This window comes from Astyanax mexicanus, chromosome 6 (assembly GCF_023375975.1).
Source record: "Astyanax mexicanus isolate ESR-SI-001 chromosome 6, AstMex3_surface, whole genome shotgun sequence".
Lineage (NCBI taxonomy): Eukaryota > Metazoa > Chordata > Actinopteri > Characiformes > Acestrorhamphidae > Astyanax > Astyanax mexicanus.
This window is the reverse complement of record NC_064413.1, coordinates 27,305,413-27,320,221: the sequence shown is the minus strand read 5'-3', so window position 1 is coordinate 27,320,221 and position 14,809 is coordinate 27,305,413. Positions and strand designations below refer to the sequence as shown.

At 37.5% G+C, this 14,809-nt stretch overlaps 2 protein-coding genes across 6 annotated transcripts in view; both read right to left on the bottom strand.

Annotated features, from left to right (window-relative positions):
- Window positions 1-8,834, bottom strand: part of cdkal1 (CDK5 regulatory subunit associated protein 1-like 1) — a 472,290-nt gene extending 463,456 nt beyond the window's left edge. Inside the window, exons 1-3 of one of the 2 annotated variants that reach the window (XM_022673769.2) lie at window positions 8,655-8,834; window positions 6,680-6,844; window positions 4,861-4,973 (exon numbers count right to left, since the gene is read on the bottom strand). In XM_022673769.2, coding sequence (XP_022529490.2) covers window positions 4,861-4,973; window positions 6,680-6,837 — 271 coding nt within the window. In that variant the 5' untranslated portion in view covers window positions 6,838-6,844; window positions 8,655-8,834. Of the gene's footprint in view, window positions 1-4,860; window positions 4,974-6,679; window positions 6,850-8,654 lie in introns of both variants that reach the window. The other variant, XM_022673768.2, reaches the window with a different exon arrangement.
- Window positions 8,835-10,321: 1,487 nt separating this feature from the next.
- On the bottom strand, window positions 10,322-14,328 carry echdc1 (enoyl CoA hydratase domain containing 1). 4 transcript variants are annotated; one of them, XM_049480574.1, is made up of 6 exons: window positions 14,202-14,328; window positions 12,614-12,886; window positions 12,371-12,513; window positions 11,144-11,196; window positions 10,981-11,061; window positions 10,322-10,757 (listed from the first exon to the last, which is right to left on the bottom strand). In XM_049480574.1, the coding sequence occupies exons 2-6, from the start codon at window positions 12,837-12,839 to the stop codon at window positions 10,349-10,351; spliced, it is 912 nt and encodes a 303-aa protein (XP_049336531.1). In that variant the 5' UTR covers window positions 12,840-12,886; window positions 14,202-14,328; the 3' UTR covers window positions 10,322-10,348. The 4 variants fall into 4 exon arrangements, with proteins under 4 accessions (XP_049336531.1, XP_049336532.1, XP_049336533.1 ...); XM_049480575.1 differs by having other exon boundaries at window positions 12,614-12,852; window positions 14,202-14,300; XM_049480576.1 differs by lacking the exon at window positions 11,144-11,196 and having other exon boundaries at window positions 10,981-11,066; window positions 12,614-12,852; window positions 14,202-14,300.
- Between the last annotated feature and the right edge of the window lie 481 nt (window positions 14,329-14,809).

Below are 14,809 nucleotides of genomic sequence, written 5' to 3'. Positions count from 1 at the left end.
CACACATGTAGAGCTCAATGTAAGGGCACTAGATCGTAACAATTTTCAGCCAAAAAAGTCAAAACAGTACTGATCAGATCTCGATTTTCAGCTAGACGGTGTATTCCATGTTTTGGACACGGCAAATGTAAGCATATCAGTATGTTAACTGATCATTTAAGTTGTGTGGTGTACAATACATATACAAATACAGTACAATACCATTTCCTGATCAGTCATGTCAGTGTATACAGCTCTGGAAAAAAAATAAGAGACCACTTAAAAATTATAATTTTCTTTGATTTTACCAAATTGAAAACCATTGGAATATAATCAAGAAGAAGATGGATGATCACAAGCCATTAAACCAAGCTGAACTGCTTGAATTTCTGCACCAGGAGTGGCATAAAGTTATCTAAAAGCAGTGTGTAAGACTAGTGGAGGAGAACATTCCAAGCTGCATGAAAACTTATTAAAAACAGGGTTATTCCATTAAATATTGATTTCTGAACTCTTAAAACTTTATGAATATGAACTTGTTTTCTTTGCATTATTTGAGGTCTGAAAGCTCTGCATCTTTTTTGGTTATTTTAGCCATTTCTCATTTTCTGCAAATTAATGTTGTCTGTAGTTTATAGAATAAAACAACAATGTTTATTTTACTCAAAGATATACCTATAAATAGCAAAATCAGAGAAACTGATTCAGAAATTTGAGTGGTCTCTTATTTTTTCCAGAGCTGTATACACACACAGTATAAATATATTTTGTTGTAGTCACAAGCTACTAAAAACATATCCTTAACAGAACCTCCGTAATGACAGTTCAGCACACTTTTTTTCTTGATGGTGTACATAGACTTACATTTCTATTGTTTGCCAGCTTTTCAGCTTCAGTGCAAAACTGAAAAAGCAAACCCAAGATACAATCTTGCTTAACTTACAGTTTGGTAAATAGAAAATTGTGCAATCATTAAAGAACTCCTTTAAAAATAGTTCAAGATGTCTATTTTTTTATTACATTTAATGCAGCTGAGCTTAGAATACCATGCACACTCAAACCTAAAAATGACTATGAAACCATTCTGCTCTTAAAAAGCACAAATCAGCACATTCTGTTTTCCATCAGGGACATAATTCTCTGTTTACCTCATTTCTTGATGAACTCAATCCCTAGCACTTAAGAAAAAGGTCAAAGTGCTTTGAGTTTCCTGAGGACAGAGCTAAACACCACAAGCCAACACACACCAGCTGAGAAAGCTGTTAAAACACCCTGCCTATTGGACTGAGTCTCATGTAATTCAAGGCAGCTGCGGACTGTAGCTGCATTCGGCCTAAAATATCTCCAGATAATTACTGTCATCTGGACCCGTGGCCCTGCAGGAGAACAGAGAGCATGGACAACATTACTGTCCAAATAAGTGAGTGATTGTTGTGTTTATAACCACATTACTAAGGTTGATTTTTTTCAGCTTGGTCGGGTCAGTCTGATCAGTTATTCTGACATATCGATAACAAGTGTCAAAGTTAAGGAAATCACCACAAAGGAGATAAAAGGCTAAATTTGTATAATGTGTTCCATATATACACCCTAAAACACACACTTCTCATTCATTCAGCATCATACCAAGCTCGGTCAGCCTGGTTCACTTGTTTAGGCTGCATTTAGCTTTGAATATCTGATTTACACAAGCACACAGCCAGCCAGATGACCCGGTGCACCCGAGTCGCTCCTGCAGCCAGTTTACTTTCACAGAGCCAGGCTGATGGCTACCAGATGTCCAGCCTGAGAGGCCAGGGCCCAAGCGCTAACACAACGGGGGCCTTGTGTCTCTTGTAGCAGTTAAGGAGCAGGCAAGGAGCTGTTGGTTAACTCCTGCTGGGAGTGGGATAACAGAGACAGAGTGAGACAGAGGAAAAAAAAAAAAGAGAGAGAGCTTACTGAAGTCCCATAGAAATAACACCAGCAGAGCCAGAGCAAGTAAGTGTTAGCTCGGGCAATTCCCAGCACTGAGCAACCAGCCCACATTCAAGATTATCAGCTCACCACCTCTGCACTGTCCAACCATGGACAACTTTTCCTTTACTGAACATATAGTCACCGGGTAGAGAAACACATCATCTGAACATTATTTACAGCTGTGAATCATATGTACAGTACGAATCTGAGTTAGGACTAAAAAGCTCACCACCAAATAATTTAATTGATTGAAATACTGTTTTAATGTGATTTTCAAAAAAAACAAAAAAAAAAAAGTTAATCAATATTATACACCTTAACATTCAGAACCTGCCAGAGGAGGTCTCAGTAGATAGGATTGTGCTTCTGTCAAGAAACGTGCAATGAACTCTTATGTGGCAGGAATTTTTATATTTTTTTATTTTTCCTTAACTGAAATATAAGGTGGTTATATTTGCACCTTGTTCAATATAAAAGCTGCAAGTAAAGTTTATGGGAGCTGCTGTTGGCTATTCTTTGTTGGCTAAAGAACAGCTAATATAACATTTGCAAATCGAGAATCACTCATATATCTGAAGAATATCAAGATTAAACTTTTTTCAGTATTGCCCGGACAGTAGTCAGAGTTCAAACACAACACCATCTTAACTCCTGACTGACACCAACCTTCACATTTAAACTAATAATTAAAAATCAATACTGTGTTTCTAAAAATCAATACATCATTGGAAAACAAAATATTTTTATTTTAATATGTTTTTACAGCCTATTTACATTGTGTGAAAATGTCATGACAAATGGATCAATAGAAATGCTCCAAATCCATTTTACACTGACTTCCATTGAAAGCAATTCTTTCAATAAATTATTTACTTCCACTTGTACAGTGTTTGTTTTGGAGATACATATTGCAATAATATAACAGCCATTTTCAATATATTACTGTCTAACCTTTATAGTCAATCTACAGTATAAAAGAGATTTCAAACCATGTCTGTAATGTGCATGCCTGCATATATTTCCACTCACCTCCTTTCACCTCATCCAGTATAAACATTATGACAGTATGTCGTATCCTCTGTTTAATAACCCTGTCACATCCTCTGTTTAATCGATAATCTAGTCTGAATAATATTCCTTCAATTCAAATTCAAAGATGCACTCCAGTAGAAAACACATCAATGACACTCAAATCTTTCACATTTCCAAATGGGGGGGGGGGGGGGGGGGGGGAGGGTTGTACAGTATGTGACAAGTAATGGTTGAGACGAGCAATATAACATGGGCGGTGTCCTAAAACCCAAAGACAACACATGTAGAAATGACTAGATCATTTGAAGCTCTACTTGTGTTGTGTATTCTATTACTCAGCAGCGTAAACCTTGTAATTGACCAGTCTATACATCTTTCATTTTCCGATAAGCCACTAGAATAATAATAACATCCTTTAATACTAATTCTATGGAAATGTTGTTAGTGCCAAGTTTGCAGTTTGGTACAAATCACATTTACTGCCAACAAAAAACAAAAAAAGATGTGTTTTAGATGTTTTCGAGATCAGCACCATCATCATAGTCACTGTCAATGATGACAGCAGCAACAACCACCACCACAAGTGTTCATTGGAAATCCTTTGCAGTAAAGTATGAAAAAAAAAAAACTATTTATAATTATGTTTATCCAATGACTAACAGAGCATGTGGAAATGGAGGGAATGTAAAAAAAATAAACAAATAAATAATTTATAAAACAAAATTGCTAATGCAATATTTTTGGTTTAACCCATCAAAAGCAGAAAGTCCTTGTTCATATACTTATGAATCCAAGTATAATCTGCACAGCAGAAATAGTCAGACTGCCAGGCTGCACAAACTATAAAAATACACACAGATCTAAACTATTATACTGCTGTAAATGCTGGCAATGACTTCACAACATCTTTGTTTAAAAAAGGTTAGACTGACATCTAGTGGCTTTCAGTAAAACTGACAAGCCTCTTCTAATAGTTTGCCTGATTATATTTTACTGTTATTTAAATATTTCTAGTCTATTCTGATGTTTAGACTCTGCTTAAACAGAGCTAAATCAACTCATTATCCTCTTTTTTGTTAGAGCTTAAAATTTTATTTGACTGAAACTCACAAAACGCAGAACTGTACATAAATGTGTAAACATTTTCATAGGTAATCATCTTATAATGAATTTATACTTTGATTACAGTAAAATACAGAAAAATATGCAGCTGGTTTTACCATTAATCCAAACAACTTATCTCCTGTAAGAGCTCACGAGTCATTTCAGACCTTTGAATTACTGTCAGAATCTCCACCAGAGATAGTCCTGTCACCCTCAAAGATTTTACAAAGACCAAGCAACCTATGACTGAATCTCTACAGCGCTGGCTCCAGCCACATCAACTTAGTTTAGTTTGATCTGTTTCTATCATGACCTGTCAGAAAAGGTTTAGCATGGAAGCACATCAGCCTAAGTTGGTCTTTCAGGTATTGGGTAACAGCGTTTAAACTAGCTAAAAAGAGGGAGCCTTTGAAATAAACTTGCAATTTATAAGGATTTATAAGTCTTTACACATATGGAGACCACCTCCTATTTTCCCACCTAACCGGTAAATCGGTTGGTGTTGACAGTACGAACATAAACGCTTACAGCCTTTACAGTAAAAAAAACTTAAGTATCCTTGATCAAATTAACCACTTTAAACTCCCAATACCTTTATAAAAAATATCACTTAACAGTAATAAAAACCCATTCAGATCAATGAATGAAAAACTGACATATCTTCTAGTCTTTAACAATGTAGTTAGCAGAACACACACAGTTTCACTTGCCCACATTTGCAGATAGGTATTCACTGGCTTTCATAATGCAAGGTTGGGAGGAGTGTGTGTGTGTCTACACAGGTACCTGTCATTTTGTAGCCGCCTGCTGCCAGCTGTCCAGCCATGTACTCTCCATCTGAGTTATTGTGTGAGCAGCCCCATGTCCTCACCCACACCTTTTGTGTACCCGGGATCACACTGTAAAAAGAAAACATTTAAAATTTCACCAACACACTGCAGCCATATAAAAATGACATAATTTGAGAAACACCTTTGCAAACATACAGCAGAATACAGAATACATACATATCTGCGTAACACAAACAGTAAAAGACTAGACTGACAAAGACTGACAAAAAAGAAACAACATTGTGGCTTATTCACTCTTTTTTGATGTATATTAGGCATTTACATACATGCGTTTTTTTTTTTTTTTTCATGACTATATACATTGTAGATTCTCACTGAAGGCATCAAAACTATGAATGAACACCTATGGAGTTATGTACTTAACAAAAAAGGTGAAATAACTGAAAACATGTTTTATATTCTAGTTTCTTCAAAAAAGCCATTGCTCTGATTGCTGCTTTGCACACTCTTGGCATTCTCTCAATGAGCTTCAAGAGGTAGTATCCGGAAATGGTTTTCAGGTGTGCCTTATCAGGGTTAATTAGTGGAATTTCTTGCTTTGTCATTGGGGTTGGGATCATCAGTTTTGTTGTGCAGAAGTCAGGTTACTACACAGCCAACAGCCCTATTGGAAAACTGTTAAAATTCATATTATGGCAAGAAGCAATCAGCTAACTAAAGAACAAATGAGTGGCCATCATTACTTACATCATTACAACAGAGCAAACAGTCATTCATAAAGCCCCTAAAACATTGACATAGTAAAAATAGTTTTGGCTAGAAGATATCTCTAAAACAGTGAGGTTTGTGGTAAGATGTGATGAAAGATTATTTCATTTAAATGTAACTAACAAAGGCTTGGTTATGCAATAACTTTATTTCATTTAAGCAATAATACACGAGAGGGAGTACTATAATGTGTAATATTGACACTGCTGTGCTGTGGTCGTATGCACGAGGCTGCAGTGCCAATATTACACGTTGTAGAACAAACCTCAAGTAAGTTAAAGAGGATGAGAAAAAATAATCCGTTTGGTTATAAAGTTTATCTGAGAGTTAAAACAGTTTCATTGCTGCCCTGTTCGTAGCTGCGCTGTTTGGCCTGTAAGAGCTGCATCGTTGCTTGGTTACCTGTATTTGGCTGAGTAACACATGGAAAGCTTTGATAACAGTGCATTACTGGCTGATAACAGCACTCACAAAACGCCTGTCAGCCAATCACACTGCAGGGTCGGAACTAACTGTGGTATAATGAACAATATAATGCCCCAGAAATAATTGTGATTAACAACATTATTGTCAATTTGTGACAATTGCATGCCTCTTAAAAATGATAAGCAGTTGCACACTTTTAATGAACGAATGAAAAACAGTAAAATATAAATATAAATTATAACTAAAAAAGTAACACGTTGAACAAAGTCAGCATACGTCCTCTTTTATCCCATTGGGATCTCCTCACTATAAAAAAACAAGGGTAATATTCAGGTAATCAAAAATGATTAAGGTCATGTCCATACACAGACCACTGACAGCAGGTATATACGCTGTAGGATGTGCTGCATCTGCAGTGGACTCCCTTACAACTGACAGGAGTTTTAAAAGATCTGATCCTAACATTTTGGTGTTAAACAATTCGTGGGATCTTCATAGGTCTAGTAGAAAGCTGATTTGACAGCAACGATTTTGCTCTGAAACATACCTCACTTTAGAACAAATATTATGAAACATATATTCAAAATATTATGCAGGCATGCACTAGAGTTAAGTCCCACCTGTCCGCCTGCAGCTCTTCACCAGGTAGATGCTCCTTTCGCTTCCGTACCCGGGGAACAACGCTCTGCCTGGAGAACTGACGCTGGTGGGCGGTTGGGTCATGGCTGGATGCTATGTCCTCAATATCATCAACGAAGGGGTCACACGAAGAAGGCATGCTGGATCTATTCTTGTGTGAGAAAAAATTCTTACATTCAGGTTAGGCCAAAAAGAGCTGTACATTGGGTTAGCTAACATAGCTTATAAACTTAAACCAGATTAACATATCTACTACATTAAAACGTCTAAAACACTTATATTCTTATATTATATATTAAATACTACACATAAAAATAGAGGGACTTCAGAGGGTTCTTTAGGTGATTCCGGTCCTGCGGCCAAATGTGGGCTGCAGTCATTCGAGAATAGACAGTAAGAACCGGTGAGTCCAAGAGAGCTACAGGTATACTATTCAAAAGATTTGTTGCAAATTGAGCCAACACAAACACTTCTCAAAGTGTATATTATTTTAAAGAATTACTTCTATGCTCCAGCTTTACCATTTTTAAGTGACTGACCCCACTAATATAATTTATTTTTAACAATCTAATGCTAATATTTCTTAAAAAGAACTCAAACACTGAAATGCATCCAGTAATAGTCTTAGCAAAAATATTTGTAGTTTAAGCAGTTAAAGTAATGCTGTTGTTTTTGTTTTTATTAAAGCGCCACAATCAGGCTTATTGTTTGTTTGTTCCAGACAGGTATCCCTTATACACCATGGGTGTAGCAGCCTGGCAGTGCTATCAGAGAGTGGTACAGGTGTGAGACAGGTTCTCCAGTATTTGTTAACCTTATCCTCCTCATTCTCTCATCTCCCACCACCTCCATTGGGCCAATATGACAACCCAATACATGGCTGGACTTCCTGATGATTTTCAGTCTTTTCCTGTCAGTGTTGGAGATGCTGCTGCTTCAGTTAACCTCTCCATAAATGATGTTTGATGCCACCACTGTATCGAAGAAAGTTGTCAGAAATGTTCCCTGCATGCCAAAAGACCACAGGCACCAGAGGAGAGTATTTGGACCTGCGCAAGTCCACCAACAGCTCTTTGTTTTTTCATGTGTTAGTCTGCAGGCTCTCAGATCTCTGTACTCATGAAACTAGCTTTAAAATATCTGGGGTTTACACTAGTTTGTCTAAATGGGCTTATTGTAGTCTAACCAACATTTTTTTATTGTCCTCACATTGGAAAAACAAGCTGTGCTGGGTCTCTAGTGTGCAACTGCATGGATTATGATTGGGAACTGCATGGATTTCCCCAGGTGGGTTTTGTAAACAGTCTTAGGAAAAATATTTGTAGTTTAAGCAGTTAAAGTAATGCTGTTGTTTTTGTTTTTAATAAAGCGCCACAATCAGGCTTATTGTTTGTTTGTTCCAACAAGATCTAAAAGATGGAGCCTCTCACGATGATAGTAGGGGAGAACCCTGGTTTCAAGCATTTAATAAAAGTACTCGAGCCCCGTTACAACATTTTATTCCAAAGGACAAAACATGCTTATAATAAAGTTCCATTGTTATTATAAAGTCAACAAACGGTGAGGCTTTACAGAATGCCCAGCCTCTTTATTTTCCCACCAACCGTAGCGAAAACGTACCTAAAACGTACTAAACCGTGGGGTTTATACCGAGGTGTGTAATTTTCTGTACCGTTACACCCCTACTATCTATCTATCTATCTATCTATCTATCTATCTATCTATCTATCTATCTATCACAGAGTCTCACTCTGGCAGTTGTATCTGTATCGGGTGAAGTTTTGGATCATAAAGTCCCCCTGGTCTAAAATGTGTCTGAACTCAGACAGGGCGCGTTTTCAGTTCAGAGACATGGACCTGCTGGTTAGCTCAGGGGCTAATCTGTTAGCACGCTGAACCCGCGTGTCACTTCAAAACAAACCGTCTAAACCCGCAACAAACTGTAAAAGCACTTACTGTATGAAGAGCAGCCCGCAGGAGAGCACAGGGAGATCTCAGTTCAGCAGCAGACCAAACACTGACTCTCTCAGCTCGGCTGTGGTTTTATGTTTTTAGGTTTTTATCTAAACACTCAGGCTAGACAGCAAAATAGTTCACCAAACGAGGCTACGGCAAGAGCGAAAGGACAAATAAGCTTTTTCACATCGACTTGCTGGGCCAATCGAAAGCGTGCGCTCTTAGTATTCCACTGTTATGTACACGCGCATCTCAAAAAATGATAATATCATTGAAAAGTTACTTTATTTCAGTATATTCAGTTCAAAATGTGAAACTCATATATTATACAGATGTATTACATACCGAGTGATCTATTTTAAGCGTTTATATCTTTTATTGTTAATGATTATGGCCACTGAAAACTCCAAAAAATCAGTGTCAGAAAAAAAATCACAAAATTTAAATATTAGTTAGTGTTTATGGCAGTGTGCGCCAAGTCCTGCTGGAAAATGAAATCCGCATGAAGCATGAAATGCTGTAAGATTTTCTGGAAAAACACTGCACTGACTGGACTTGATATAACACAGTGGACCAACACCAGCAGATGACATGTCTCTCCAAACCATCACTGATCACGATAATCATCATCACTGATGATTTGATTATTCAAATAATGAAAAAACTCTGAATTTAACATGTGTCCAAACTTTTGCCTGATAGTGTGCATCATAATCAAGAATCCCATAGGAACTCAGATCTTTCTAGGAGTGCTTGGAAAAAAAGCACAAAGTTTTAATTAATCACCAGTTTTTACATAAGCTCCAACTTCAAATCAATTTAAATAAATGACCGCAATCAGAAAAAAAAGTGCACACCATTGCAATACAATAATATGCCTTATAAGTGTGACCATTTTCTTCATGACAAATGTTTATTTTATGACAGATACAAATACACAGTATTTTACTGTTTTATATTGAGAGGCAATAACACAGTAGCACACTTTGTACCTAATCAAACATAAAAAAACAAATCCTAATGCAGCTAATGCCTAATAGAACATTACAAATAATTATTAAAATCATCAGTGTGTTCTGTAAAGTTTTGGATACCCTAAGCATAGTAAATGCCCAGATTTAGGAAAATAGGCCAGGGGAATGTTACCATCAGTAATTACTCCGTCAGCTAAATGAAATGTATTTACTATTAATTAAATGTATTATGGGCCTGTAGCCTGCTGCTAACCCTGATTAGCACTTCTGGAGCGGTTAGCTGCTAATGCTAATGCTCCAGCCTAGTGCTGCAGAAATTCAGGAATCTAAGCTTACTGAAAATAGCGCTAAAAAAGCACTTTACTCACCCAAATAAACAGTTTTCAGGAGAGAAATCTGTGTAGATTAACATCCAACATCCTACCCCCCCACAACCCTCCAGCGGTGAGACCTGCTAAAGTAGAAGTTCCTTATAGTGTCTTTTTAAAATGTGTCTTATAATCTTTATATAGATAGGCGTTTATTGATAGTGCGCCTTTTTTATTCTTACTATCTCAGAAGTGTTTTGTAGTCATAGCATGGCTCAAACCTTGTTTAAAGGCTGTGTTTACTCTTGTGTTCCCAACTTTTGTCTTAAGTTTCATGTATAGATATACAGATAAAATACAGTGATCAAACAGACAACATGACAAATTATTTTAAACATCCGCATAGTTTTATTTACTTGTGTTTTGTTTTTCGTGCCAAAGCCTCAAGGTTGGCCGGCCCACCCCAAACAGTCCCAAATATATCTTTTTCAGTTCTCAGGGCCTCCTCCAAGGGAAGCTCTCTTCCAGACACCACCACTTTCTTCACAGCCCTGATTACTGGAGCCGATCCCTTTGTGAACTGACTCAGCCACTTTTCTGCCTCCATTAGGGAATTTTCTGAAGCAAGGGATAAACTCAGCACCTCATCAACTAGTCCAATTTGCCTTCCCAACTGTGGATCAACTTTCTTTGCACCAGCAAGCAGTTGTAGGGCATTCTGGCTTCCAACGATCTGGACAAGCCTTGCAGCACCACCCCATCCAGGCACCAAGCCCATGTGTTTATGGACAAACTGGATCACAGCATCAGATGTCATCAATCTGCCAGCAGAAACATGTTTTTTTCATTGTCAGTACAACCAGGAACAGCTTCATATCTGATCATACTACTGTCACATACACTCTATGTCCAAAGTGAATATCAAAGTGATAAAATCAGTGGTATTAATAAAGTATCTGTTAAACTGGGGTTTGATTCCTGGTCTTTCTGGAATAAAAGTGTTAGCTGAATGCTATAAATAAAAATGTAAATGGGTATTTTTACCTGAAGTCACAGGCAGTAGTGAGTTCTGCACCTCCACCCAATGCCTTTCCTTCAACTAGAGCCACAGAGATGAGAGGCAACCTAAACTAAGAGACAAAGGTAAGTTTTGATATAACGTTTAGTCCTATTTCTGGAAAAAAAAAAAAACATGACGTAGACCCACCTAAGCAGTCTTGTTAGAGTCTTCTGCATAAACATGCACATTTTCATACCATCCTAAAAGGATGAAAAAAAATATGGTATTAGCTCATGAACCACTGTTGCACAGAGCAGGGTTTTTGTTATATTACACAACTATACTTTTTAATTGATTCAACAGGAAATTGCCAAATTCTACCTGGCTGCTACACTCCACACAGTACATAGAACTAGTAGCAAGTCCAATGACTTTTGCCAAGTCCCATGGTTCTAATGAATGACCTGCATTGAATCGCCCGTCTGTTTAGCATGTATTACATTTACAAACATAACGCTGTGGTTTGAGGAATTTTAAATGATCACACACTTCATAATAGGAATGTCCCATCCATCTGGCACCCACTATTAGACCTTGCACGCTAACTTGCCAGAAAGAGCTTTCCTCTAAATGCATTGGCTCTGCCTTCTGTAAGATTTCCAACACGCTGGTGCTCTGCTTGTTCCATTACTCAGAAACATGGATGCAAAAACGTGTACAGACAGAAATTCCTGCATATGTGTGTATAAAAATGTGCATGCATGGAAAAAATATGGATATCTAAGATACTATACAAATGTAATTCATCAATACCAAAAATGCAAAGGTGTCAAAAGCATTCAAATTCATTACTCTGGTAGAAATATAGATTTTTAATTCATTTTAGTACAATAAAAATATATTAAAGAAGTCCTTGCAGGAGTGTGATGCATCATAAGCAGGTGTGATGGATCACGCACCAATATATAAACTAACAGGGTATCAGAATGTTATATGTTTATATTTCTCATCCGACCACAATTGAATTCACTCTATCAGAATTGAGTAATTTATCTGAATATATTTTTTTTAACAATGAAAAGTCGGAATTAAAACATGCTAAAATAAAATAGGAGTAACAAATCTGTTTTTAAAATGTAAGGAATAGAAAAGACAGATAACTGTGTGAAAATGTAAGAAGTAGAAGTAAAAAGTTGAAAAAAGTAAAATAATTACTCCAGTAAAGCATAGATAACCAAAACCTCTACTTAAGTAAAGTAACAAAGTACTTGCATTTAGTTACTTGAAACCTTTGCTAAAATGCTTTTAATCAAGTTCTCAATCTTAGAACTCTGCAGTGAGATATATGAATATAGATATATAATATAGATATATGAACACTACTTATCAGGTACAATGCTGGTTATGTAGATATCAGTTACTTAAGGATTATACCTCTGGTTTGGATGTTGCTCTGACTGCATTCAGATCAGATCCCGAGCAGAATGTTCCTGCTGATCCTTTGACAATAAGGCCTTTTCCTTCTGTCCATGTCTCTAACTCACTCACTCGCTCCTCCAGTTCTATCATCATACTTCCTGCAAAAGAGACAGCAGGACAATACTGAACAGATACACAATGCTGAATATTCCAGCTCACAATAGTAGTTAAGATCAAATGGCATGTCACACTATGTACCTGAGAAGGCATTCATGAGGGCAGGATTATTGACTGTCATCACTGCAATGCCTGACTCCTGCTTCTGAAGATCTATAGACCCTCCTGAAAACTGCCGGAGTTTCTGTCGAATCTCTTCCTCCTGAGGGTTACTAGTGTTTGAGCTGAACGCGCTGCTCTGCTTAAAAAACCTTCCCAATGCATTGCGTGTGTTCTGGAGTGGACGACCAGCAGCACAGAGAGCCATTCTGCTGTCTCAACTAAAGAGACAGAAGAAAAAAGCCAGAAAGTCACCTATATAAAGAAATACAATAAGAAATAAAATATATGCACATTCATACAATTATATGACATTTGTATCTCTTTTAAAAAAAAATGGATCAGCAGTAATGCTCCAAAATCTAAAACTCTAATACAGGGTTGAACAGTACAGCGAAATGCTGTTAGGCTAATTCTGTAGTGGAGTATAGATAAGGATGTGGTACAATAGTCTAAGCACAACGTATAATATGATAAAGAGGAAAAATAAAACATGCAAAAATAATCCAAAGGCTAAATTAATAGTAAAATTGAAACTATGTTTTTGTATGTTAATGGCAGCATACAGGAAGTTCAGGGGTGTATACTGATGTAAACCAATCTGGTGTTGTAAAAAGCATCACTTAATTAAACTAGAAAAGTGCATTTCCTGAAGCAAACGCAGTGCATCTGCTCCATCCGCTCACTATGGTGGTTGCCAAGAGGTTGCTAGGTAGGTGCTAAAATGATTGCTAAGGTGTTTCCCGGAGGTTGTTAAGGTGTTGCTGTGGTATCCGTGGGGGTTACTATGGTGTAGCTATGGTGTCTGTGGTAGTTGCTAAGATGTTGATAAGCGGTTGCTATGGTATCTGTGAAGGTTGCTATGTTGTTGCTATGGTATCCGTGGTGATTCCTAGGTGGCTGCTATGTTGTTTCTAAGTGGTTGCTAAGGTGTTGCTATGGTATCCATGGTGATTGCTAGGTGGTTGCTATGTTGTTTATAAGTGGTTGCTAAGTTGTTGCTAATGTGTTGCTAGGTGGTTGCTGTGGCGTTTCTAAGTGGTTGCTAGGGTGTTGTTAGGCGGTTGCTAAGTAGCATATTTGCATAAATCAGATTATAAAGTGTTTTGGGCAAAAAAATTGGCAAAAAACGGCCAAACCGTACGTCCGATCAAAAAGCTTTGCAATGCGCGATCTTTAGAAGATATAAAGTGACAGACAGACAGAAAGTCAGACAGACAGACATTCCCTCTGCAGGAACTGTCTCCGTGCTGATCATCACTCTATCAGGAGGAAGAACAGTAGCTGTGTACACTGTAGACCAGAAGTCAGTGTCGAATTATATAAATTAGGAACAGAGATGAAATGTCTCAGGCAGTTTAAACAGTAAAATAAAGAGATCAGGAGTTTAGGTGTGTGTTTTATAGGAGTGTGAGGACTGGGACTCTGGTCATAAAAAGCCAAACTCTTCCAGATACGCGCTTTAAACTCGACACGCAAAAACGTCTTTAAAACATACATCGGACTGCATTTCAGTCACATGTATCAATACAGCCCATAAAGTACAGAAACTACACAAACTACTACTGACCTGCAGGACCCGCTCAGTGTCGCCTCTTCATCAGTCCTCCGGAAACTGCAGTGCTGAACTTCAGTTCCTCTGTCAGCAGAGTCAGAAATCACTGTGTGATAAACTAAAGCCTACATCTCCTGCAGCCCTTCAGTCAGAAATAATAACACGTCCCTGACTGCACTTCTCATCATTAAAATTTAATAATAGAGACATTGATGCGTTTAAACAATTAAAAAATAATGAAATAAAATAAAAATCGCGCGTCACTTAGGTCACTAGATGGCACCAAACACCAGCTCTAACTACAGGTTGCGACTTTGGGTTTCAAAGGGCAGGCAGTCAGGCCTGCTTCTAAAGGGCATTTTTCTACAGGTCTGTCCTTGTTCATGTGCTGCTCTACAGTGAACTGAAAGCCAAAACACACAAAAGGACTGAATTACACTGTAGAAATATATAAACGTCCTGGATGCCAGTGATTCTCAGTAACGGTCCTTAAGGCATATTTTAATGTTTTTATTTCTTTAACACACCCATTCTACTCGATGGCATGGTGTTGCCCCAAGGCAATTACCATTATTTTTGTTTATTACACTATTTTATACCATACTCTAATTTTTTAAATATTT

What these genes read in the sequence shown, in the direction of transcription:
- echdc1 (XM_049480574.1), bottom strand. Translation starts at nt 12,839, where the DNA reads ATGGCTCTCTGTGCTGCTGGTCGTCCACTCCAGAACACACGCAATGCA. An exon ending in GAGCAACATCCAAACCAGAG is followed by an intron (nt 11,197 to 12,370) that starts GTATAATCCTTA and finishes TCATCCTTTTAG; the next exon opens with GATGGTATGAAAATGTGCAT. An exon ending in ACTACTGCCTGTGACTTCAG is followed by an intron (nt 10,758 to 10,980) that starts GTAAAAATACCC and finishes TTCTGCTGGCAG; the next exon opens with ATTGATGACATCTGATGCTG.